The sequence below is a fragment of the Sorex fumeus genome, unplaced genomic scaffold (genome assembly GCF_029834395.1).
Source record: "Sorex fumeus unplaced genomic scaffold, SorFum_2.1 ptg000063l, whole genome shotgun sequence".
Classification (NCBI taxonomy): domain Eukaryota; kingdom Metazoa; phylum Chordata; class Mammalia; order Eulipotyphla; family Soricidae; genus Sorex; species Sorex fumeus.
In genome coordinates, this window is record NW_026606120.1 from 83,571,208 (window position 1) to 83,597,891 (window position 26,684).

General features: G+C 51.5%; 1 protein-coding gene across 1 annotated transcript in view; it reads right to left on the reverse strand.

Annotated features, from left to right (window-relative positions):
* RGS9 (regulator of G protein signaling 9) overlaps positions 1-26,684 on the reverse strand; it is a 65,090-nt gene that overhangs the window by 21,175 nt on the left and 17,231 nt on the right. Inside the window, exons 3-12 of the mRNA XM_056127927.1 lie at positions 24,767-24,817; positions 23,140-23,246; positions 22,695-22,746; positions 22,381-22,439; positions 21,060-21,136; positions 18,652-18,733; positions 13,785-13,847; positions 4,874-4,903; positions 3,907-3,968; positions 912-1,025 (exon numbers count right to left, since the gene is read on the reverse strand). Of these exons, the coding sequence (XP_055983902.1) occupies positions 912-1,025; positions 3,907-3,968; positions 4,874-4,903; positions 13,785-13,847; positions 18,652-18,733; positions 21,060-21,136; positions 22,381-22,439; positions 22,695-22,746; positions 23,140-23,246; positions 24,767-24,817 (697 nt within the window). The remainder of the gene's footprint in view (positions 1-911; positions 1,026-3,906; positions 3,969-4,873; positions 4,904-13,784; positions 13,848-18,651; positions 18,734-21,059; positions 21,137-22,380; positions 22,440-22,694; positions 22,747-23,139; positions 23,247-24,766; positions 24,818-26,684) is intronic.

Genomic DNA, 26,684 nt, shown 5'->3' on the forward strand with positions numbered 1-26,684 from the left:
TATAAAAAGTAAATTTACTATGATTGTTTAAATGGATCACTAGCTGAGGAAAGGAGAAAGCAACACACCCTGGATAGAACTGGGTGTGCCTCAGGGGCGCTGTTGTAACAGTGGCTCAATAAACCTAAAGCTCCTTGCAGGAAGAGCAAGGACAACCCAATGTGATCCAACAGTATCCCCCATGCGAGTCTGTCCTTGCCCACACATCACAGCCAGCCAGAGAGCCACAGAGCCACGACCACCCAGGCAGGCCAGCCTCGGGTCCAGCCTTGCAGGACCTTCTTTGTGCGCCAGCCTGAGAGTCAGTACGTGAGGCTGTAAAGAGGACAGTTTGCTTATTAAACAATGTGTGCTCCCACACGGCGCTGCCATCTGGCCCAGCTGTTCCACTCCCAGAGCGACAGAAACACAAACACATGTCCACACAACAGCCCCGCACACACGCTCCGAGCAGCAGCCTTACAAGAGTGAACGGCAGGGACGGTCTGTGGAAGACTCAGAAAACCAAAAAAAAGCAGCAGAGGCTCCAACAAAATAGGAGCCAGCCCTAAGAAGGGGGTGGGGTGTGGCTCAAAGGGGAAGAACACACACGAACTGGCACCGCACAGCCCCCAGAGCACTGCCAGGGAGCCCACCCACCTGGGCAAACCCAGAGGGGCAGCCCAGGACTGGGGGAGCAGAGTGAAGAAGCTGGGAGGGAACAGGGGCCAGCATCCCTTCCAAAGGTTAAGGGGCTTCTTGTCGGGGTGCTGAAAATGGTGTGAAGTGGATTACGGAGAGGTTGCCCAACTCTACAAACTCAGCAAAAGCCACAGGCTGATGACTTGCAGAGCACATGACTTGTAACTCAGAAAAACCATTTCCTCAAAGGAAAAAAAATGGGGGGAGGGGGCAACCCGCAGAATACATACAATTTGGCATTTAGGTCCCAGAACTGTGTGTCATCCGTTATCCAGGGATTGCTGGGGAGGCAGCCGGACATGATGGCATCATTGGACGAGAACTGCTCGCTGTATCGGACGATCCTAGAATGCAGAGAGACCACAGTTTTCTGGACACTCAACAGCCAAGAGGCAGAACCGCGCCCCCAGCTCACGGACCAGAGGCCCCGTTGCCTTTCGCACTGCATGACACGCTCACGGCCTCCAGCTCCTTGGACCAAGACCCTCTGAGCTCTCTCAGGTGAACTGTGGGGTTGTGCCGAACTCTGACCTCTCTCTCCCCACCACCCCCCTATCCCTCAGCAAGTCCCTTGCACCCCCTCCACTCAAATCTGGACTCCACATTCCACCACACCTTGGCCGTGTCCACTAGATGGGTCTGCACATGTGCCGAGGCCCGGGAGGCCCGTCGAGGGAGGCCGAGGTCACTGTTAACTCACTGAGGTTTGGCTCTCTCTCAGGACCATGATTAGTTTAGGGCACTGAGGCCCACTCATTCCTCTGAGGCCTAGGTCACACAGAAGGAAGAAGCCCACGGCCCCAAACGTGGGCAGGAGCTGACCCCTTGCAAAGGACTAAGGCCTTCAGAGTGGCCTGTGGACTGGTGTCTGGCAGCTGGGAATCTTAGAGAAGGAGTCCACACTCCGTGGTGAACCTCTAAGGCGTCCACGGACACTCACAGACCACAGGACCCTCGCCCTGGAGATGGACCAACACGCTGGGTTTGCATCTGCACAAAATTAAACCACTCCTTCCACTTCCTTTCACCCCCAAACACTCTTCCCATTCCTGCAGAGCTTTACCGCAGAAAAGCAGGAAGGAAGGAAAAGGCAATCAGTCCACGGGCCAAGTACTGATGATGCCAAGGCATGGTGACAGGCATTGAGGTCATTTTTGGCAGGGATGCACAAAGCCCCGAGTTCAACCCCCAGCAGCACAGGCCCCCCAAGCAGCGCCAAGGCATGAGCCTGAGCATTGGACTGTCCAGTCTGCTTGGTGAGTGTGGCCAGGGGTGGCCCCCAGCTCTCTTGAGTACTGCTTGGGAGGGCCCCCCATATATATATATATATATATATATATATATATATAGTCAAGTGGGGGGGTCACACCCATAAGCTACCTCCTGCTGGCGCCAGATAAAATCTCATTGGCCACCCTCCAGAACTTACAGCTGCTTCTCCCAGAAGGAAGCATAAAATGAGGCCCCCATAACCATGCCACTAGACTCTGAGCCAGGCTATTTTCACTTGGGGTGCCCCAGAGGGGAGCGAGTGAGAGCCTTCCCCACCCCAAGGGACCCAGCGCTGGCAGCCGACCTCCATTACCCAACTGCTGCCACTCTCCAGGCTGCTTTCCACATGCTCGGGCCAAGCACATGAGTTTCCACATAGGAGTGAACATATTCCTGGACACATCATAAGACACTCCCTACCCCTTTTCCATAATTACCACACCAAATTTGATGGGGTTCCAACAGTAGGCAACAAATCATAGAAATATATATATATATATATATATATATATATGTATATGTATATATGCCTGTCGGAAAGCCTGGAAAGCTACCAAGAGTATCCTGCCCGCACAGCAGAGCCTGGCAAGCTACCCATGGCGTATTCAATATGCCAAAAACAGTAACAATAACAGATCTCATTCCCCTGACTCTGAAAGAGCCTCCAATATGGCACTGTTGGGAAAAGACGAGTAAGGAGAGGCTGCTAAAATCTCAGGGCTGGGACAAATGGAGACGTTACTGGTGCCCGCGCAAAGTAAATCAATGAAGAACAGAATGACAGTGATACAGTGATTGTCAAGTAGGTCTTAGGCACCTCCAATAGCTTTGGAGGTCTGTCAGGGTCTTTGTGGGTGAGAGAGAACTTCCAGCATGTCAGGTCTCGACTTTACCCCAGAACACCATATCATGGAACCCACAGCAAGGGGACCCAGTTCCCGGCCCACCCTCATCTGAGAGCCCGGCTTAGCAGACACTGAAGAAGGTTGAGGGGATCCAGGTATATTTTCTCAGGCAGTTGGTAATTTGGCCGACTGAGGGTTTGGACAGTGGAGACAAATATTCGAAGAGCCATTCTGAAGCCCCACCCCTAAACCACACTGGAGGAGAGAGCTGGACCAGTCAGCCCATCCCCCTGGTCTGCTGAGACCCCCTCTGGTCTCTTAGGACTCCCCGGGGACAGTCAAGGCGGCTAGGCCATCCTAAAGCCCCACACCTCAAAGGGATAACACAGCTGGGTGCAGAGCTGGGCCCCGTGATGTCTCCCTGTATCAACAGAGCTGGAAGGTTCAATAACGCAAATGTGAATTTAATTGAGTCCTAATTGAATTTGGAGAGGGTGGTGGGTGGGAATGAGGAGGTGGCTGGGGCCACACCCTACAGTGCTCAGGGGCTATTCCTGGCTCTGTGCTCAGGAGGGGACCATATGTGGTGCTGGAGATCAAACTGAAACCTATCACATGCCGGGGATGTGCCTTACCTCCTCCGCTACACCATTGGATTTTAAATCAGAGATTACCCAGAGGATTTCCAGTCTGGTTGTGCCTGCAAACATCACCCCGATGTCCCTCATACAGGGGTAATAAAGGAATATGGACAACTGGGGATCCACATGGGGTCCAGCCCATGACTTTCCACTTCCTCCCACCTTCTCATCCACTTATAAAAGGATCCCAAGGAAGAGCAGAGCTATGGACAGAACTTCATGCTCTCCGGCTTTGGCATAAATCTCACAGACCCCTACTCTGGGCTCCCAAAGGGAAAACCCACAGACTGTCAGTAAGGACCAGGTACCTCATCCCTAAGATCCTGCTTTTTCCCCTTGAGTCCTTTAAACTCTGAAGTCAACTCGTGAAGGTAAAGCTGACAGGAAGGCGGATGACCCTCTCTGATAGCCACTGTCTCTTCAACCTCATCAAATTAGTCGCCACGACAAACCAAGCAGAGACTTACCCGCCCAGGGACACGGAGGACTTCACCGTGGACCTCATCAGTGCCTGCTGGTAATACATGATCTGGAAGAAACACGGATGTGAACACACATCAGCACTGCACATATCAACCAACAGCGTCTCTTACAAGGACACCTATGACCCGGAACCAGAAGCCAGGTCTCCACCCCAACTCCGTGCCCGCTCTCTCAAGCCAGCCATATCAGTAGCAGGGGGACTCAGGTCCACAGCAGATTCCTGACTCCATGCTCTGAATTAGGGTAGCTCGCTATGGGTTCATCTGGGATATAGCAACAATTGAAAAAAAAATGGTTGGGGGGGGGGGGGGAGTTTTTCAGAGCAATGAACCCACCTGTGGAGAGAGATGCTTAGTTTTTCCCTCCCTAGCCAACACGCACCAAAACTCTGACTGTAGCCCTGGGTTGAAATTTGCCAAACAAGGTCATATGTCCCTTTGGCCACTGCAAGAATGGACTCCAGCTGGGATGTAGACCCCGTGAAGCCTGTGAACACCCCCACTCCCACCCCTACCCCCTCATTCTCTAGCTGTGCCTCTGAGTTCCACACCCCAGCTCTCAGTATCTACCTCACCCAAACCTCAGCATCAGGTCAAAGCACAAAGATTTTGTTCAAGGGTCTAAAACCAGGCTTTGGGGCTGGAGCAATAGCACAGAGGGTAGGGTGTTTGCCTTGCACGCAGCCAATCTGGATTTGATTCCCAGCATCCCCTGAGCACCGACAGGAGTAATTCCTGGGTGCAGAGCCAGGAGTAACCCCTGAGCATCACCGGGTGTGACCCAAAAAGCAAAAATAAAGTAAATCAGGCTGGGGCTGGGGCTGGGGCAGAGGCTGGGCTGGGGAAGTGGCTGACTTTGAGGCATGAGACAGATTCAGTGCTAGGCACAGCCAGACAGAGATGCACATACATAGATCAGATCAAAGGTCCCTGCAGCAGGGAGGTTGATTACCTCTTTTTTGACAGCTGTGATTGTTTGTTTCTGTAAAACAAAGAAACAGAAACCATTCACCACTTGAAATCATTACAGTTCAAATAAACATTTTGAAAAAAAAAATTGTGTAAGTCCTTCCCCTGAAATTGTACGCACTTAAGGGGGGTAGGTTGGAGTTGGGAGGGAAACTAGGGATATCAGTGAAGAGAAGGGCACACTGATGGTGTTAGAACACTAAATGCTTGAAGCGACTGTATAATGGCTTTATGAATCACAGTGTTTTGAATTGAAATTAATTTTTAAGAAAAATCTTTTCCCAAGGGCTGGAGCAATATCACAGTGGGTAGGGCATTTGCCTTGCACGTGGCCAACCCAGGTTCGATTCCCAGCATCCCATATGGTCTCCCGAGCAGTGCCAGGAGTAATTCCTGAGTGCAGAGCCAGGAGTAACTGCTGTGCATCAACAGGTGTGATCCAAAAAGTAAAAAAAAAAAGAAAAGAAAACCCTTCCCCAAGAGAAGACTGTCCATCTCTTTTTATTTAGAATTTCCCCTTCTTTACTCCCTTTGCCCTATTCTACATCGCCAGTGGGGAATCCAACCAGCTAAAGACTCTGATGAAGGAAGAAGTGTGATTCACTATAAATTTATCCTACACAGTGGAAAGTCCAAGTCCGTGAAAGGCTACATTTGGGATGGGTCCCAGCTGACATTCTCTGCTGAAGGAGTCATCTCAAAAAAGCTGAGAGATGAATATAAAGGGAAGACGTCTGGAGCCTTCTCTCAGACAGAGCTCTGCCTGAATGGTAATGTGGGGTCCTCAGTTATTCTTAACAACCCAATGACACAAGTTGGGGGAAATACCCCTTTACCACACACATCCAGCACACAACAGCAAGACTGGAGATGGATCTCCATGGAATGCTGAAACCCAATTGGGAGCTCTGGATGTGGAAGATTCCATCAGAACCTCCATCCTCGCTCTAAATCTGCAAGCCCATGTGTGGGATGAGTCGCACCAACTCCTCTTTCTGGATTGTTTGGGTTTGAAAGAGAACGTCTCAAAGAGAGCCTTGATGTTTAGGCTCTTGGCTCCTGGGAACCTTCCAGACTATTTTCTGCTAAGATCTTCTACAATCTGACATGCTCCCTCAGTTCCCTCTTTGGCCCCTGCATAGCTCTCAGAAGGCAGACACAGGCTGAATGCCAGGCTCCGTTTTCCTCGGCTTGGTCCTGTCCTGGGCTGCCTCCTGCAGACATTTACCCTTCAAACTGAGCATCCTGGTTGTTAAGATACACACTATTTGACACCACCAAGTCTTCACACCAGATGGGCACAGAGGACACTTCCCTTCGCCAATTTCCAAGTCAGGCCTGGCTCAGAGGCACAGACAAGAAATGAAGACGGATCCAAACTAGATGCCCCAACTGCATCCAATCCAGTTTCATCTCGTTTCAGGAGATGGCTTTTGGACCATTACTTGGACAGGAAATCTAATTTCCTGGGCAGGGTAGAAGTTATTTCAAACAGGTCAAGCTTAGACAGTCCTCTGTTTGGGAGCTCACCCAAGCCCAACTTCCTCTGTCATGATGCTCATCAAATTGGTGATAATGTGTTTTTCAGTGTGGCTGTTTGCTTATGGGAATTACTACCCACAAAGTACCATTAAGGGCAGGGAGACCCTATCTCCCTTCCCGAGAGCATTATTTGAGGCAGAGGAGTTGCTTGATAAACATAGAGCAATGACGGCCTGAGTGCCCTTTGGGACTTAGAAAAAAAGAGAGAGAGATGCATTCTAAAAATGCATAGAAAAAATGCTTAGGGGGAAAAAATGAGAGAGGCATATTCTACTAGAATATGTCTCCACTTGAAAACTTGGAAAACATTCCTCAACTGACCCAAATATTTTGGCAACCACACTGATTCTGTGTTCCCAATAGAAGACAGGGTTTTTGAAAACGCACATTTCAGGTCGAAAAGGAGCCTGGGGTTAGAGTGGACTTGCATTCAAAAATTCAAGAGATTCAGGAGCCAGAGTGATAGAACAGTGGGGAGGGTGTTTGCTTTGCACACAGCCCACCCGGGTTCGATCCCCAGCATCCCCTATGGTCCCCTGAGCACCTCCAGGAGTAATTCCTGAGTGCAGAGCCAGGAGCAACTCCCAAGCATCGCCGGGTGTGACAAAAAAAAGCAAAATAATAATAATAAATTCAAGAGATTCAGAGTAAAAATCCTGCAGACGTGCCTTGTTTACCTCTGCATCCATCCTCGGCTCAGGAAGGAAACCCAACATCCCTGCAATAAAACCACCCAGCCTTGAGTGCCTCGCCACTTGCACCTCTCTGATACCTCACAAAACTTAAGAGGGAGATTTTGCAGTCTAATTTTCAGTCAAGGAAACTGAGGTGATGGGCAAGTTGGCAGTTGGCCAAGACAGGATTCAAAGACCCTTTGTGGAGCTGAGGGACAATGGCGGGAAACAGACAGAGTCCTTCCGTGCCTTCCTCTCCCACCGTGAAGCAGAGGGTGCCCGCCCCCCCAATCCAATGACTCTGGCTACATTCTTCATTTCAGAATCAGCCAGAACAAGCGAGCACTCCAGCCCCTCTCACAAGATGAAATACTCACACAGAATCACCCTTTAATTAACACTCAAGATGGCAGAGCAATAACCTAGCTCTGAGATAAAGGGAAGTTACAGAAGCAACGCAGAGAAAGGAGACTAGCACAAGCAGCATGGGATGAAACACCTGAACGCCACTCAGAAAACAGATCTTAAATGTGATCACACATAGGCAGGTGTCTCACACACACACACACACCACAATTAGGTGAGGCAATAGAGGTGCTAACAAACCTTACGGGATCATCGTTTGGCAATACACACCTGTCTTTGATCATGGTGCTATCACACTATCACACTGTACATTTACATGTCACACATCACCAGATCACAGAATAACTGACACAAACAATAATCAAGATTGTCTTAGCAGCCAGCCTCATAAACATCCCTTCCAAGTACTCTGGGCCCTGTATTTGCAACATAAAACTTGCGGGGGATGGAGGGATTATTTTGTGGCTCCTGACAAGAGAACACAGGAAATAAGACAAGTTCTCAGTTGGTCCTTCTATTGTCTTGGCACCAGGAACTTTCCTTGCAAGCCAACCATGCAACACACACACACATACACACACAGTCCCATGCACATACACACTCACAAACTCTTACAAACTCACACACATATTCACATACCTTGAACACTCACTCAGACTCCTGCACTCATGTGCACATATACATATTCACACTCAGACTCTCAAGCTCAAATGCACACACATGTCCATTCACCCACTCATTTACACAAAGAACTCACTCACACACTCATACAACACTCACACACATACAAGACACTCTCTGACTCACATGCACTCACTCACAAACTAACACAGACCTTACATACACATACACACGTGCACCCACACACTCATTCACACACATCACACAAACATTTACCCATGCACTCACTCTTGCATTCAGATTCACACACTCATATACATACTCACGCACACTCATGCACACACACATACATTCTCAACTTCTCCTGGTCTGACTGACCTAGTATATTAATTTCTGGGCCATTGCCTCAGTCTACAGGATTTGATCACTTTTTACATTTTGATCCACTCCCTTCACCCTTGCTAGCCTTGGAGAGCTCTGGTTCAGTGGTGTGGTGGTGTGACATGCTAGCAATTTTTGGAATCCCAGAATTTTCAGGCAATGTCTGAGAATCTACCTGCAATGGATTGGGTTGAGTCTGGGGCTTCCGCACCTCCACAAGAGCTCTGATGTCTAGTATTTTTTAAAGTGCTCCAGGGGCAATGAGATAGCATCCCACACCAGTGAGAAGGGCACCTATCAAAAATAGCAGGGACAGTCTGTGCTGGCAGGGATTGGTGAAAAAGCAAGTCTCATCCACTGCTGGTGGTAAAGTTTCCTTGTTCATCCCATGTGGAAAACAGTATGGAGAGTCCTCAGTAAACTTAGGATTGAGGTGCCGTATGACCCAGCAATTCCGCTTTGGGACATCTGTCCCCCAGAATGTAAAAAGGCTCATTCAAAAGGATGTCTGCACATCACTACTCATTGTTGCACTTAGGACAATGCTGAGATTTGGAATCAACCTAGGTGTCCATCAACAGGTGAATAGGTTATGAAGATGTGGAACATACACTGTACACCATGTAATACTACCCAGCTGTGAGGAACAATGAAATCACGCAATTGGCTGCAACCTGGTTGGAACTCTGAAGACAAGAGTGAAATAAACCAGAAGAAGAAAAACAATCTGTGATATACAGAATAACTGGATGAAGAAATGCAATGTAATAAAGAGAGGGTGCCCAGGTCACCCTTGACTCCAGAGCTTAGGGAGAAGGAAAGAAATCAAGGAGAGAAAAAAATGAGAAAAGAAAGTGACAGGGAACAGAGGCTGGGACTTCTGTGAAACCGATGTGGGAGAGTGCTGTCATTATACATCCAAAGCACAGAACCAACAACAGAACCGACAACAATAAAAACATGGGTTCTAAGCTGCCAACACCAAACTTTGTAATACCTGTCAAGGTGAAGGAGCAGGGTGGAGGGCATGGAGGGCATGGAGTAAGGAAACACTTGTGGAGGGAGTTGGCACTGGTGGTGGGATGGATGTCAAAATATTATGTGCCTAAAACTCAACTAACATCCATATTGTTAATCATGGTTCTTTAATTCATTTTTTACAAAAAAATTAGAAAGAGGCCCAAGCCATGTTAGGGGTCTCTGTTCTTAGAACCAAGGTGGGAGGCTGTGGTTGGGGGGCAGGGGGAGAAAGTATTGTATAATTGGGCAGAAGGTTCTGGAATTTTCTAACAAAGAGAGAATTCTATCCTAGGAAGCAGGGAGAGCAGATGGGGGTGACTCTGGAAAATAGGTGGACTCTAAGGGTCAGACCAAGGTCAAAACTCTAGTACTTAATGCATTTGTATCTCAAAGCCTCTTTCCTCATTTTATCAAATGGGACAGAATAAGGGAACATTCGGTGAGCGAAAGCCAGGTGACCACCTGTCTTTGCAGTCAGTGGCTGATGGTGAGGGTCCCACAGTCCCTGCAGAAGAGCAGGGACGCTGCATTCACCCCAATGTCAAGATCAGACCCAGACACCTTACACTATCTGGGCCACTTATGGCGCTGATAAAGTTATTCATTGTTTATCTGAACCTCGAATTTAACTCTCTGTTGATGCTAAACCCCACACAGATCCACTCTCAGTATCCTCATGACTTAGCCAAGACTGGAGAGGCATGAATTTAAGGAAAAGTGAGGCTATTTTTTTCCCGTACACACACTCATGACTCAAAATCTGGGGACAAACTAAGCAGGAAGCCCTTGACCCTGGAACTCAGCCACTGGTTCCCCGCCAGCAGGGCCACCACTTTCTCCCTGAGTGATGAATGACATCACCCCTGCGCTTCCCTCCCAGGGACACACTTGGTCACTGTCGGAATTCTCTGCCTGAGGAACCCTCCAATTCTCAGCATTCCTGGAATTCTCAGTCATTCTTTTTCCGCTTGCAGTTGCCCAAATAGGGTTACATGTGGACACAGTTCCATGGCCAGCTACTGCCCCCAAATCTGGACGCAGACTGTAGCCAAGGCTTGTGGCCAGGCCTTGGGAGGGGTTGGTCAGGGGGAGGTTGGAGGGGATGTCACAGGCCCCTGAAGACAGAAGTAGGGAGATGATGGGGGGGGGCGGGGGCAGGAGTCAACCTTTGGCTATCAGCTAAGGCAGCGGCAAGGGTCAGGTGGAGCACGGACTGAGATGAAATTTTGGGAAACGTGAGGAATCTGGGGTCCCCGAGAGCAGAGAGAGGTCTGAAAGCTGCAAACCAGGAGATTCAGAGAGAGAGGACAGCCGGTAAGGCACTTGCCTTGCACACAGCCAAGCCTGGTTTAAATCCCCAGCACCACCTATGTTCTCCTCAGCACTGCCTGGGGTCACATGTGAGCACAGAGCCAGGAGTAAGCCTGGAGCACCACTGGGTGTGGCCCCAAACCAAAATAATAATGATTTTCAGAAGATTAGGCCAGAACCTTAACGCAAGTACAAGACTCACTGTCCAGAGCTGGAACGATAGTACAGCGGGTAGGGCGTTTGCCTTGCATATGGCCGACATGGGTTCAATCCCTGGCATTTCATGGTCCCCTAAGCACCGCTAAGAGTGATTGCTGAGTGCAGAGCCAGGAGTAACCCCTGAGCATTGCTGGGTGTAACCCAAAAAGCAGAAAAAAAAAAAAAGGACTCACTGGCCATATAGACAACGGGTCTCAGGGATACATGAGTGAGGTCAGGCACCCTAGAAAGGTGGGGGCGGGAGGGTTCCCATGATCTCACCAGCAGCGGCCAAGTACTCCCTTTCCCTATCCCCATGGGGTCAGTGGACGGTAAGGACAAGGGAATCCAGCCTCTAGCTTCTAGAAGCCTCAGAGCAACCAGTAAACATGAGAGATGAGCCAGGGGGTGGGCCAAAGTCTCTCCAAGTTCAAGATTTCTGGGCTGAGACTCTGAACACTCAGGCACTGACAGATCCCTTTGAGGCTGCAACTGAGTCTTAACTAGACGCTCACAGGGGAGCCAGAGCCCAAGACCACAGGGGTGTAGAGCAATGGCAGTGCTATCACTGTACCCCCGGGGCCGTACCCCACCAGCGTCTTCTCCCTAGAGCCAAACTCTAAGTCAAAGGGGGGGGCTGCCATAGGGTCCCCCCAGTCCTGCAGCTGAAGGGAACAACCCAGGCATCTCCTTACACCGCCGGGTCCTCATTGCCCTCCAGCCAAGCAAAACATTGGGGGTCTCTCTAAGGGGCACCTAAGCCCAGAAACCTCTGAGGTCCTCGGGTCCTTGTCACCCCCACCCCTCGGAGAGGCCAACAAGGAAGGCCGCTGGGTCCAGTGCAGGAACCGCACCTGCCCAGAACCCAGCCCCCCTCAGCCCCCACAGAGGATCTGAACGGCAGCCCCGGGCCCCGGCAGACAGGAGACATTCCCGAATCTTCTGAGTCCTCACAGACAGGAGCAAGGGAGCTGGTGGGAGAGACAGAGACACAGAGATGTAAGATCAGGAAAAAGAGAGGGTGCACCCGCCCACACCCTCTGCTTGCCTCCTGTGCACCGTGCACCACCAGAAGCAGGGCTGAAAGCAGCTCCCCTCCCCCGCCCGACCCTCAGCAGCCAGTAACCCCTTCCTCAGCAAGAAGGGGCTGGCTCCACCCCTCGGAGTGACCCCTCAGTAGCATGGAGGAGGGGCTCGGCTGTCCTCCGCTGAAGCACACACACAGGACTCAGTCCTGGGGGCTGATCAGACTGAGGGTTGCATATCTCCCCTCCAATTCCTGACCTCTTCCCAGCGCCAGAGAGACTTCTGTCTGGAATGTTATCCTAAGGACAGCAGGTTTCTACCTGGGCTCAAGATTTTGTTCCCACGGCAACCATGAGTGCCAGGGCTGGAAGGCTGTCAGCTGGTGGGGTGGGGGGGGCGCAGGAGTCCCAAGGATGCGCGTGGGGTGTGTGTGTGTGTGTGTGTGTGTGTGTGTGTGTGTGTGTGTGTACATGCTGTGTATATGGGTTTGTATGGTATGTATATGGTGTGTGTGTATATGGTGGTGTATGGTGTATATGGTGTGTGTATGGTGTGTGGTGTATGTGTGTATGTGTGTATGCTGTGATATGGGGTGTGTATGGGGTGTGTCTATGGTGTATAGTGTGTGTTTGGTATGAGTATGGTATACACATGGCGTACCCAATATGCCAAATACCAGTAACAATGATGGGTCTCATTCTCCTAAAGAGCCTTGAATACAGCACTTTCTTAAAAATCTCAGGGGTAGGATGAAGGAGATGTTACTGGGGCCTGCTCGAGGAAATCGACGAATAACAGGATGGTCGTGATTCGTGTATGGTATGTGTGGGCTGGAGCGATAGCACAGCGGTAGGCCGTTTGCCTTGCAAGCGGCCAACATGGCTGACCCGAATTCGATTCCTCCGCCCCTCTTGGAGAGCCCAGCAAGCGACTGAGAGTATCTCGCCCGCATGGCAGAGCCTGGCAAGCTCCCCGTGACGTATTCGATATGCCAAACACAGTAACAACAAAGTCTCCAATGGAGACGTTACTGAGCCCGCTCGAGAAAATCAATGAACAACGGGAGGACCGTGACCGTGATGGTATGTGTGTATATATGGTATATGTATGGTGTGTGTTCATGGTATACGGTGTGTGGTATGTATATGGTACAGTGTGTTTATGGTGTGTGTATGTGTGTATACTGTGTATATGGGGTATGTATGGTGTGCATATGGTATACAGTGTTTGTATGGTTTGTGTCTATTGTGCTATTGTGTATTTTGTGTGTATGGTATGTGTGGTACATGGTTGTGTATATATGGTACACTATGTATATGGTGTGTGTGTTTATGCTGTGTATATGAAGTGTTATGGTGTGTGTATATGGTATACACTATGTATATGGTGTGTGTCTATTGTGTATGTTGTGTGTATGGTATGTGTGGTGTATGGTGGTGTATGTATGATACACTGTGTATATGGGGGGTGGGGTGAGCGTGCACGTGTGCATGCTCACACATGCAGAAACCTCACTCATTTACCAGACACCACCTCCAGGGCCTGGACTCCCTCCCCACCTGAAACACCGTCCCTAACCTGTGTCTATGGTGTCTGATGTGTATGTGTGTGTCAAAGGCCCTACAGTCTCCTCTCTTTGGCAACCTCAAGGAAGATCATTGCCCCAACAGACACATGTAAACTGTGGGCCCTTCCCATCCTAGGACCTTGACCTCAGGCCTCCTCAAGTACTGAGTAGAGACCTACCTGGTTTACCTGAACTTCATTCGGATCTGTCACTCGATCCAAGCCATAGTCCAGCACATTGTTCATTCCTGGCTAAATGGGACAAAAAATAAAGATCACTTCAGGGGAGTTCTCCAGTTTTTATTAATCTTGGTTTTTGTCAAATGCTAATTATTAAACTGCACTAACATGGGTTGGTGGCCTAGCCCATAGGGAGCTATGAAAGTATGTTATACCTTCTGAGTAAGAGGATAAGCTTCACGGGGGCTGGTAAGCTTTGAGGGGCATCCACAGAATCTAACATAGGATGGATGAGTGAAGGATGGGAGGGTGAGTGGGTTGGTAAACTGATGGAGAGATGGCAAGTGGATAAAAGGATGGATGGATAGATGGATGGATGGATGGATGGATGGATGGATGGACCAAAGGAAGGACAAATATACATATGGAGGGATGGATGGATGGACAGTTGGATGAACAGTTGGATGGATGGATGGACAGTTGGATGAACAGTTGGATGGATGGATGGACAGTTGGATGAACAGTTGGATGGATGGATGGACAGTTGGATGAACAGTTGGATGGATGGATGGACAGTTGGATGAATAGATGAGTGAATGGGTCAACTGATGGGTGGGTGGATGGATGGCTGCATAGGTGGATGAGTGGGTGAGAATGGATGGATGGATGCATGGATGAATGGGTGAGTCAATGGATGGGTTAGTGGTGAATGAATAAGTAGATGGATGTGTGGGTCATTTGGGTGGATGGATGGATGAAGAATAGATAGATGATGAATGGATGGATGGGATGGTGGATGAGTAGGTATAAGTGTGAGTAGATTGTGGATGAATGAATAGATGGATGGTGGTGGGTGGGTGAATAGATAAATAATGAAGTCCAGAGAGTTCACTGAGATTAGGACATGGAGTCCCCATCCTTCCCCAGTGCTCTTTCTCCACCCTACAGTGCAGTGCTCTAGGGGGTCCAAGCATCAATCAGGCCACCCCAGATTCCAATCCTGAAGAAGTTCCCACCTGTGAGGAATATTGGGAAACTCTTCCTCCTCTCGACACAGATTTTACCTTCTGAGAAATGGCGATGATCCCACACAGACACATCTTGTGAGGATTTAACAAAGGGGGTCTGCAACTCTCAACAGAGGGCATCTATTCCAGAGCTAAAGACATCCCTCCTAAGGCCGTGTGGATCTGTCTGATCCCAAACTGAACCCTAGTCCTCCCCACTTCTCTTCTCCATCAGACAGCCCAACTTCCTTGCCCATCTTGCTGGGTCTCTCTCAATTCCTTGAGGTGGCAATTTGGGCCTTGCACTTGTCTCTCTGTGAGTCTGGAGCCAAAAATCCAGCAAGCCCTCAACACAGGTGAGGAGCCAACGCAAGGGCAGGAAATAGCAGGGCTTCCCCCCCACCCCCACCCATCAGTTCAAGTGTCAGAGAATCACCCACATTTTTCAGTTGAGAGGAAAGGCTGCCAAATAAAGATATAGTTAGATTTGAATTCCAGATGAACAACAAATAATATATATATGTTGACAGGAAAATAGATCCCATATGTCTTTAGCATAAATACACAATAAACATAAAAACAGTGGGACATGAGTCATTTGCTGTTTAGCAAAGTTCACATTTGTCTTGGCATCCTCTTTGATTTGCTAAATCTGGAAATCTAGCTCAGAGGACTACCACGAAGGCAAATGTTGGGCATGTCACCTCAGCAAGTAAAAGGTGATAGAAAGAACTAGGAAATGATGAAGGAGAAAGAGGAGGAGGTGGAGGAGGAGGGAGAGGAGGAGAAAAAAGAGGAGGAGGGAGAAGAGAAGGAGGGGGAGAGCACAAGCTGGTACCTCGTTGTCAAAGGCAGACCTTGACCAACACATGTTTGTGGGGCTTTTCCTACAGCTACATTGAGCTCAACCCTGGGGACCTGCCTTCCTCTTGTGTCTCCAGAAGGCAACTCTGGGACCTTGGAGAAGAGACAGCCACACAACAATGAACCACCCCAAGGAGAAATCCCACTTGGGATAGATAGTGCAATCTCAGGCAGGGTTGTGGGGGAGGGCATGGAAGGGTAGCTCAGAGGGCGGAGCGCATGCTTTGTATGTGGGAGGCCCAAGTCCCATCCCTGGAGTGGCATGAATGCCCAAGCACCTCCTAGAGCCACCCTCAAGCACAGAGCCAGGGGTAGTCCTGAGCACTGCCAGATGTGGCCCCCAAACAAAAAACAACAGCAACAAATCTTCAAGGGGATGTCACCAAGCATGGGGTGGTGACCAGAGTGGTGCTGGGGAGGGGGTGGCCGGCCTGGAGAATCAATATCTCGACCTAGAGGCGGGATCTAAGAATTGCCCCCTCCAGCTGGTAGAAATTCCCCCAGTGTAACTGAGGTGACTTTACACCTAGACACATACCCTCCCTTTGCACACCGCCCCCTTGCACACTCCCACGGGGTGAGCAAGCCTGCATATTCACGCCTGCACACACAGGCTCTGATTCCCTCCCATGCTCACATACCTGCTTACTCGTGTGCCCTGACTATGAGTACATGAACACACCCCGAGACATACACAGCCCCGCCTTCTTGCAGCCATGGACCACAGCTCGGCCTGGAGTACTCCCAAGCACTCCGGCTCTGCTCACTGTCTGCTCGGGTCTTTCCTCCTCCTCTTCATCTTCCTCTTCCTTTTCCTCCTCTTCCTCCTCTTCCTCCTCCTCCTGCTCCTCCTCCTCCTCCTTCTCCTCCTCCTCCTCCTCCTCCTCCTCCTCCTCTTCCTCCTCCTCCTCCTCTTTCTCCTCCTCCTCCCCCTCTTCCTTTTCCTCCTCCTCCTCCTACTTCTCCTCTTCCTCCTTCTCCTCCTCCTCCTCCACCTCCTTCTCTCCTCCTCCTCCTCCTCATTCTACTCTTCCTCCTCATCCTCCTCTTCCTCCTCATTATCCTCCTCATCGTCATCCTCCTCCTCCTCCTCATTCTCCTCTTCCTCGTCCTTCACATTCTCCTCCTCCTCATTCTCCTCTTCCTCCTCCTCCTCCTCCTCCTCCTCCTCCTCCTCCTCCTCCTCCTCTCCCTTTGAACTTGACCCATCTACAGTGGTCCCTGCATTTGCATCCGCACAGCCCTCATCAGCACAGGGCTGCTCTCAGCCACCCGGACCTGGCTCTCTCAAAGCTGCTGCCCACCATGTCCCTGCTTCTCAACACTGCCAGTCTTCTGTGCCAGTGCCTTAGTGGCAGACCGGCTGCCCCCAGCAGCCCAGGCTCCTCTTCTGACATCCCCCCTACGTCTCATCTCAGAGCTCAACATGGAGCCAGGGTCTCACCCCGGAATCTGCTTCTAAACTCCCCCCTGAAGTTGCCTTTCCACCCCAAGCACCATTCATCCACTCAGCACCAACGCCTCAGCCCCCGAGGCTGCCACCAGAGTCACTTGTGATGGGTACCTGGCACATAAGGGGGTGGCCCTGACAAAGATGCCCAGAGCTGCCAGTCTGGGAAAGGAAACGCACCAGCTGTGTCCCTGCAGGCTGGCCAGCAGAGAGAAAGCAGCCAGACATAGCAACCCAGGCCATACACGGAAGCCCCCAAAGACAACTGCAGCCAGGGGGACTGTGGGTGTCAGGGAGTGGCCTGCCCCAGAGACACTGGGATAAATGCTTCAAACTCAGCCACAGCACCGCCAGGAGAGGACCCACGGAGGGGACCTTCCCAGAGTCTTCCTTCCCCAGCCACGCTGGGTGGGGAGCCGATGCACACAGCTTGGGGCCACCTCTCACCCCACCCCACCCCCGTCCTCTCTGTGCCCTCCTTCTTGTCATCCCTCTCCTCCCTCACACTTCAGCTCAGACCCCTTTGGAGCACGGCACAGGAAACGGAAAATCTGAATCTTTTGGCCAAAGCAATCAGGCAGGAGAGTGGGAGGCGGGCTCCGGCAGCATGCTGTGTTTGCAGGGAGGGGGACAGAATGGTGACAGTGCCAAGCTCCACTGTCACCGGCAGATGGCCCCTCAATAAGCCCAGTCCCCTGATTGCTGAGCCCTGAGCCCACCTCCTGCCCTGGACCCCCCTGAAGGAGTTGCAAACGGCCAGGCAGGGTGTTGGGTCACACCTGGTGATGCTCAGGGCTACTCCTGATGTCCCTTTTCTCCAGTGCCTCGCTTTCCGGGCTTTGGAGCCTGAGAGTTCTAGTGGTTTCCTCTTTGGTCCTTTTCCATCATATACAGGCCATAAAAGGTCTCCGGAAAGGGCACTGGAGCCAGAGAGATTGCACAGCAAGTAGGGCACTTGCCTTGCCCACGGCCAACCTGGATTCAACCCCCGGCAACCCAGATGTGCTTTACCAGGAGTGATCCCTGAGCACAGAGCCAGGAGCAAGCCCTGAGCACTGCCAGGTGTGACCCAACACCCCCAAACAAGAAGGTCAGAGCCCTCCTACGAGACCAGACAAACTCACCCTTAGCTGACTTCACTGAGCCCTCACTCCACCGGAGGGACCACCAGCAGCCCCAGCTAGCTCCTACCTCAACTTCCCCAGGAGGTGCTCCCCCACAGGGCGCATGGGTGAAAGAGGATGGGGAGCAGGAGGGCAGAGAGTAAGAGGATGGGAGCAGGAGGAGGGAGAGTGGACTGACTTAGAGCAGAACGACAGAGAGTAGGAGGACGAGGAACAGGAGGGTGAAGAGTGGGAGCACGGAGAGCGGGACTACAGGGAGTGAGAGGATAGAGGATGGGAGAGGACAGGACTGGGGGCAGGAGGATGGAGACTGGGAGCACGGGGAGCAGGAGGATGGAGAGTATGAGGAGGGGGAGGACGAAGAGCGGGAGCACAGGGAGCAGGAAGATGAAGAGCGGGAGCATGGTGAGCGGGAGGACATGCTCACTTACAGGGCAGCGGTGCACCAGCCAGTATGCCTTCTCCTGACAGTCCAGGGCGTACCTGTCCGCCTTGGGCCTTTCCTTCCCAGTCCTGCAAAGCCAAGGGCATGGGAAAAACCACTGAGCGTCTGCAGTCTTGGCTGCGTGGGGTGCAACGGAGCCCGTTCCCAGAGTCCCCGCCTCTGCCCCCACCTACCCAAATGGCCCGTGTTAGCCATGAAAATAAAAAACGAGGGCTGGAGGGATAGGAACAGAGAACTATCCGCCCTGCCATCCCTGGGGGCCCCACCCAGCACTGCCCATAGCTGGGACCAAGGCGCATCACATGCTCAAGTCCGGGTCTGGAGCTGTCAGCCTGACTTACCAGAATCCCCAGGAAAGGCCCCAGGTCTGTGGAGCACTTGTAGGGAGCACCCCCAACAAAAACAATAGTCAATACTAACATCACCAATGCACAAGTCTGGCCGGGTCACTGCTCCAAGGAGCCTGCCCTGTCCAGGAAACCAAAGGAGAACAGGGGAATTGGCTATATTCCCTTCCTGGCCCCGTTCCCCATTCCTACAAAGTCTCAATGTTCATCACGTAGCTAGCACCTAAGGTCAAAGGGGGTCTCAGCGTCCAGCTCTCCTGGGCCACAGGTGAGGGAGTACCCACTCTAGGACTAGTCCCAGCGTGCTTGGGGTGGGGGGCAGGGACTGGCATTTGGACATTTGGGGGCTTCATTTTTCCCCTGTCTCCATCCTGTGATCCCTATTGGCGGGGGGCCTAGAGAGGGCCACGCCCACCAGTTCCCAAAATGCAGGACCCCAGCTGCAATGAAACTCCAGGAGAGAAAGGCTTGTGCCCCCCACCTCTCGCTGAAGAGGGAGCCTCCAGGGGCTCTTAGGGGAGGCTTTTAGCCGGGGATCAGGGAAGTGCCCTGGGTCTCTTGCATCCTGCCAGCTGCTCTGTTTCTGCTCTTGCAATACGCCCCATTTTCTGGTTGGAATAACGGGGTGCTTTTGTTCGAGGTCCACAGTGAACAGCCATGCCAAGCTCTGGACAAAAGCCGGCAGCAGTCACAGCAAGAGCAGGTGAGGTCCCGGGGAAGACACAGGCCTGGGGGTGGGGGCAGGAGGAGACCCCATCCCTCTCACATCATTTCCGCTATGTCCGTTCTAAGCTGAGCTCTGATTACAGCTCGGACCCCCCGCCCCCCTCTCTCCTGATGAAGAGGAAATGAGGCCGCACCTCCGCCCTCAGGAGCGAGGGGCACATTCATCAACCAGCGGGCGCCACGCAGCCCCATTGCCACGGCGACATGCGCTCGCACCCCGCTAATGCCTGTTCTCCCGGCAACGTGCACTGACGCACGGCCCTGGTAGGAGCGGCGCCTGGCGCCTTTCTCTGCCTGCTAATGTGCAGAATCACAGCCGGCAGCCAGACAGGGAAGGAAGTGGCCGTGCCAGCCTCCCCTGGAAACTCAGGAGAAAGGCTGGTGCCAGGGCAACCCCAGAAGGCTTGCAGCAGGGTCTCACTAGCCCCTGGCCTCGTGGCTGTCTGCAGGGGGCCTGGCGGGGTATCTAGCCAGCCCTGCCAGGGAGCACCCAGCTCACTTACTCCAAGAGGCCATGCATCCCAGCTCTGCTCTGCTCAGGGTTGAGAGCTGCGACTGGGAGAAGTCCAGCTGAAAGGCAGTGGAGAGAGCCGGTACACACACACGTGCTCTGGTCTACCCTGGGAGGTCGCTTGATGAGTCTCGGGCCCCTTGCTCATTCATCTCTGCCTTCACCTCCCCTGCTGGGTACCAACACCAGGAGGATAATGAACTGTATAACACAGCTGTCTGGGTTGAGCCCTGTGTTACAGACAACACCCGCCCCCCCTCACACACACACACACACACATACTCCACTGAAACTGGCTCCAGCTATGGAGAACTCCCCCATCACCAGACAAACGTCCTTCCTGTCCCCCTCTCTCCAGTCACAATCGCCATCCTGGCCCTGGATACCTCTGGGGTGGTCTCCAGCCCTGTGTCCCCCGTCCAGCTTCTCCTACTGCCCCCTGGCAGCTTGACAGCCCAGCTTCCTGGCCCCCCATGCTAGAAATGCCAATCCCCTTGGCCCTTTCCAATGTTTGTCACATACAGACCCAACCAACATTTCTTTACTAAGAGAAGGAAAGGAGTGAAGGAGGGAAGGCAGAAGCCCACCCCTTTCTAGCCAACGCAGGGGGGCCAAAGAGATAGTTTGGCAGGTAGGGTGCTTGCCACACACCTGGCCAACCTAGATTCTATTCCCCACCTACCTCATAGTCCCTGGAGCCCTGCCAGGAGAGATTCCTAAGCGCAGAGCCAGGAGTGAGTCTTGGGCACCGTCGGGTGTGGTCCCCCAAACCAAAAACCAAAAAGAAAGTCAACAGCAGCTCACGCTCACCTGTACTGCTCCTTGGCCTGCATGATGACAAAGTCCCACTTGTAGTTAATTTTCTTGTTCAGGAAATCATAATTTTCCTAGGGGAAGAAAGGAGAAAGAAAACACTAAGGCCCATGATGTGGGCTTGCAGCAGGAAGCCCGAACTCAGAGAGGGTATGTACGTTCCTGACTCAGTGGGAGCTGGGTCCAGGCCTGGCTAAGGCATGATTTCCCCCAGCACTGGGTCCTCCAAAAGCAGGGACAGCAGAGCTGCAACTTGGACTGAATAATTTTCATGCCCATGTACTGAATCTGATTAGGAAAAGGGCATGGAAGAACATGGAAACTCAAAATTGAACAACACAGAGGACTGGAGCGATAATACAGCGAGGAGGGCATTTGCCTTGCGTGCGGCTGACCCGGGTTCGATTCCCAGTATCCCATATGGTCCCCCAAGCACCTCCAGGAGTAATTCCTGAGTGCAGATCCAGGAGTAACCCCTGTGCATTGCCGGGTGTGACCAAAAAATTAAAAAAAAAACAAAATTGAATAACACAAAGCCTCAGGAATCCATAGAGATAAAGCCTGAGCCTGGCAATAATGCTGACTCTTCTCCAAATATGTTTATTAAGAACAAAAAACAAAACCCAGGAGGACCATTGCCGTCAGCCCAGAAGTCTAACCTTTTGAGGACGAGGGTAAGTTCTTTGAGAACTATGACTCATCGAGCCTCCAATGAAAGTCTATATTATTTATTGTTTTTCCATTGCATGTTGAAGTTCAAATGTGAATTATGAAATACCAAATGATCACGAATATAAACTAAGGCATTTTTTTTGGAATAACAAAAGGAAGATGGCAGCTGGGATGTAGCAACCGGGGTTGGAGCTGGAGAAACTAAAGCTTGACATAGGGAAGGATTTGCTGAGAGCTGCAAATCTCTAAGGAGATGGATGGATGGATGGGTGGATGGATGGTTGGATGGGTGGGTGGGTGGATGGTGCAAAAGTGGGTGGATGGACAGCTTGATGAATGGGTGCATAGATGCACAAGTGACGGGCGGGTTGACGGATGGGAGGAGAGATGAACAGAAAGATGGGCGGATGAACGAATAGATAAATGGGCAGGTAGATGACAGATGAACGGGTGGGTGTTCCGTGGTGCAGAATGCGGGATGGATGATTTGACAGATGGGGAAAGGTGAACGGGTCATCGGATGGTGAAGACCCACAGGAAGGTGGTGATGAGGAACTTAGGTGGTTTTTATTTTTTTAAAAAAAAAAAAAGCTCCTGATGACATTCCACTCAATTCTCACCACACAGCCTTGAAAACATCCTGTACCTTTTCATATTCTTCCAGAATCCCTTTCTTCTTGATATTCCGCTTGGCTAAATAGATGGCTGAAATGGAGAAAACAGTGGCATTTTCCACCATCGTCATATTTCAAAACCGCATTCTCTACCTCGCTCTATGCGCGGGACTGCTTGGCAGGCCTTGGCAGAGAGAGTCATCAGCAGAACCCTCCCTGCCCCTCAGGAACACTCCCCATGTGGAGGTGATCCATCATAAAGGTCACAGTGACAGCAAGACAAATGTCCCCCATATGCAGCGAGTAAACAAGCATGTTAAGTACAAAAGGGGGGTGGGGGTATTACCATAGTCTGTATCCTCCGCAGGCCACTGCTGAGTGGGCCAGAAATACGGCGTCTGCCAAAGAAATCAGAAACCAGACTGAGACAAGTGGGCACTGACCCCCCCAGGTCCCACAATTTAAGAGAGAAAGTTCCCTTTGTCCTCTTCTTCTTCTTTTTTTTTTCTTTTTGGGTCACATCTGGTGATGCACAGGGGTTACTCCTGACTTTGCACTCAGGAATTACCCATGGCGGTGCTCAGGGGACCGTATGAGATGCTGGGAATCGAACCTGGGTCGGCCACGTGCCAGGTAAACGCCCTACCCGCTGTGCTATCACTCCAGCCCCCACTTTGTCCTCTTTCTGCTTCTACAACCTTGATATGTGCCCCTAGGAAAAACCAGCATTTCACATTCCAGATTACAGTAAAACCCCATCTGAACCCCCCAAGGTCTGGGCCACCCCTCACCTGGAACCTGTAGAGGCTGCTGTCAGGCTTAAGAATGAGATTCTTGGGGTCCTGCAGAGGGTAAATGTAGCCATACTTGACTATGAAGTTGCCCAAATTCTGAGCCTCTGTGAGGAAACAGGTGAGATGTGAAAGTTAAGAGCAGAGCTCCAGGGATGAAGCACATTGCCAGGTCCTTACGCTACACCCCCAAAAGTGCGAGAGAGGCACCCCACCCCATCCCCATCCTCACAGCGCTTCATCCAGCATGAGAAGACAGTGAGCGTCAGCTGGGGATGAACATGCTGGAGGGGTTTCCCGGCCTGACCTCTCATACAAGTCAGTAAATCAATCTGCAGGGAAGCCATATCACCCGCAAATTCGCGGGGGCCATGAGAGACTCCCCACAGTGTCCAGGAAAAAGTGTGGGGTAAACCCAGCAAACCCTCTTTTCATCTCTTTGGGTCTGAAGAAGACCAAGAATCAGGGAGACAATTCGTTAACCAACAGGCACATCTCCACTCAAAGAGGAGCAGGAAAGGGGGTCACGGATGTCCTCTGCCACCATCTCCTACCCCTGAACCAGCTCTGCCGTCCTTCCAGATCTGAAGCGCTCACTCCTACCACCTCACCTTACCCGCCCCCACCTGGGCCAGCTGACTGGGTGGTGTTGTTTCTGGGCTTGCATGAACTAAAGACAAACTCTGTTTTGGTTCTTCGTCAGAAGCCCCAGGGACCATAGCTGTCTCTGCATCCTAGAAAGAGGACTCCATCCCTCGGGGCTCCAGGACCCAGGACCCAGCCAACATCCCACCCCTTCGCCCAGACCCTCCCTCTTTGGGCAGTTCTCTCACTCACAGCCCAGACCCTCCCTGTATTCCCGCTCCAGGGCCTAGTGTGATGCTCTTACCCAGGTTCTGCATCCTTTTCTTAGTTTGTTTTTGTTGGGGGGCCACACCCAGAGTTGCTCGGGGGTTACTCCTGGCTCTGCACTCAGGATCACTCCTGGCAGTGCTCAGTAGGGAACCGTATGGGTTGTGGGGATCGAACCTGGGTCACCTGCATGCAAGGCAAGTGCTGTATATGCCCCATACCCACGTTCTTTCTGCCAAACATCCAATCAAAGATCATCCGTGATGCTGCTCACTCCAAAGCCCTCTGACTTCCTTTTGCTTTTCTCTCTCTCTCCGGCTAAACCCATGACTCCCCAACTCCCACTCTTCTCCACGGCCAGCCAAATCCACTTCTCCCCATGCCCCATGCCCACCCCATTTCTACATCATGGCTCTGGCGTGTTTCTCCTTCTGGGAAGAGAGACCCTCTGAGCACCCCTTCCCGCTCACAAGGCCTTGCTTATTGCTATAGGATGATTCCCTGGTCCAGGGAAGCACTACCTCCTCCAGGAAGCCTTTCTTGGCTTACTCCTCCCCATTCACCCATGAACTGACAGGCATTCAATATTTGAGAGGACACAACACCCAGGAGTCTGTCCCCCAGTTATTGTGTCTTCCTTTTTGATGCGGGAAAGGGGTGGGTGGGGTGCATGTGGTCCATTTCTCAGAGACATAAGCTAAGTGTCGGCTTAATCTCCAGCCTCAGAGAGTCTGGTACAGTGCTTAGTCACCGAGGGCTGGAGAAAAACACTCACCCAGGTTGGAGACCCAAAGCCGCTGGACGAGCCACTGCAGAACATCACTCCCTGCAAGCAGAAGCACGAGGCCTTCATCAGTCTCCCGCACCCCTCGGAATCTTACCGTCCCGCCACACTGGAGCCCGATTGGCCTCTTCCTGGCTTTGTGAGGCCTCATCCTGCTCTGTCCAAAACTTCCAGGCATGCCCCCAGCTCCTGTGGGTTCAATCCAGATGTTACAGCCCAGGGCTGTCCATGGTCTTGGATGATTTCTGATTTACCCTCCTCCCTGCCCACACTTACTACCTCTCCAGTGGCTTTTTTGTTTTTGTTTGTTTGTTTGACTTTTGGGGGGAGAGTAGGGCCACCCCAGAGGTGCTCAGGGCTGACTCCTGGCTCCGGGAACCATCTGCAGTACCAGGGACAGACTGGGGTTGAGCTGCATGCAATGCCAGCATCTTAACCCCTAGACTAGCTCTCCAATCCCTCCCTGGGGACATTTCTTGTCTTACTTTATAATAACACATTCATGGGTTATCATTCATCAACTAGAAAGCAAAGAGACCAAGTCTTAACACTAGGGCAGAGGGGGGAAGGAGCAAAGCAAACCATCCCAAACTATCTCTGGGGCTCTGGATGGTGCCTGGACCCATGAGAATCGCTCAGAACCAGGGCTGGAGGGCTGGGGGATGTCCACTCAATGCTGGCTTCAGCAGCTGTAGAAGGTCCTTTTGCCAAAGCAGCAGGCAAAAGGACATACCCCAGTAACTCTCTGCACATTGCTGTATGACTTTCGACACATGGAAAGTGGCCTCCACTCAAAGTCTCACCCTGACTGGAAAGAAAGATGGCAGCCGCTTGGGAGCTTTGTGGAAAGCCAGGTATGAGCTGGTCATGGTGGGGCGACTAAAATCTCATGGGAAGGGGGGGCATTCCCGGCTCGTCCTTCACGCCCTACCGAGGTCACCAGTTGCCCCCCCACAAGCGGCTCTCCAGCACGGCCATGGCTCCAGAAGCACAAGGACTTAATGCAGAGCCCAGCAGCTTTCAGCAGAAAAGTGAATGGACTATGTGTTAATCCACGCCACCATGTCTGCCCGAAGGGGAAAGGGTATTGGTCCCTTCCGCCTTCTTCCCTCTGGAAAGAAAGATGGCAGCCACTTGGGAGCTTTGTGGAAAGCCAGGTATGAGCTGGTCGTGGTGGGGTGACTAAAACCTCATTGGAAGGGGGGCGTTCCCGGCTCGTCCTTCACGCCCTACCGAGGTCACCAGTTGCCCCCCACGAGCAGCTCTCTGGCACAGCCATGGCTCCAGAGCACAGAAACCAATCTCTTAATTATCTGACTCTCAGCAGAAATACTTCCAGGGTTAATAAGTAAAATAGCAGAAATCCAAAACCGCGTGGCCGCGACATCATTTAATTCTTGAACCCAGCTGTAGAAAGCAAATCATTTCACAATGCCTTTTCAGCATATCTGATTTGGGGGTGTAAACTCTAAATAATAATGGTGCATCTTTTATCGAAACAATAAATCTAGTCAAAGCAGATAGAGTGTTAACTAGAATTCATCTGCCTCACAGGCATTGGGAGGGGTAGGGGGTGGGGGTTTATTGGGGTTCTTCGTGGTGAAAAATAAGTATTGGTAAAGGGAAATGTGTTTGATATTTGCATGACCGAGACCTAAACCCGAAAGCTTTGTAACTTTTCCCACAGTGATTCAATAAATAAATAAATTATAAAAAAAAAAGTCTCACCCTGGGCCCTCCGGGTCTAAGGAGGGCTGGGAACAAAAAGACATCCACAGGAAGAGCTGAAAAGATAGACAGGGAGCAATCTCTTGGAGCAAACGCCTTGTGTGTACCTCACACTATTGCATTCCCGGGTACTACATGGTCCCCTTGTCAGGTACAGCCCGGAGACACCTTCCCCATCCCC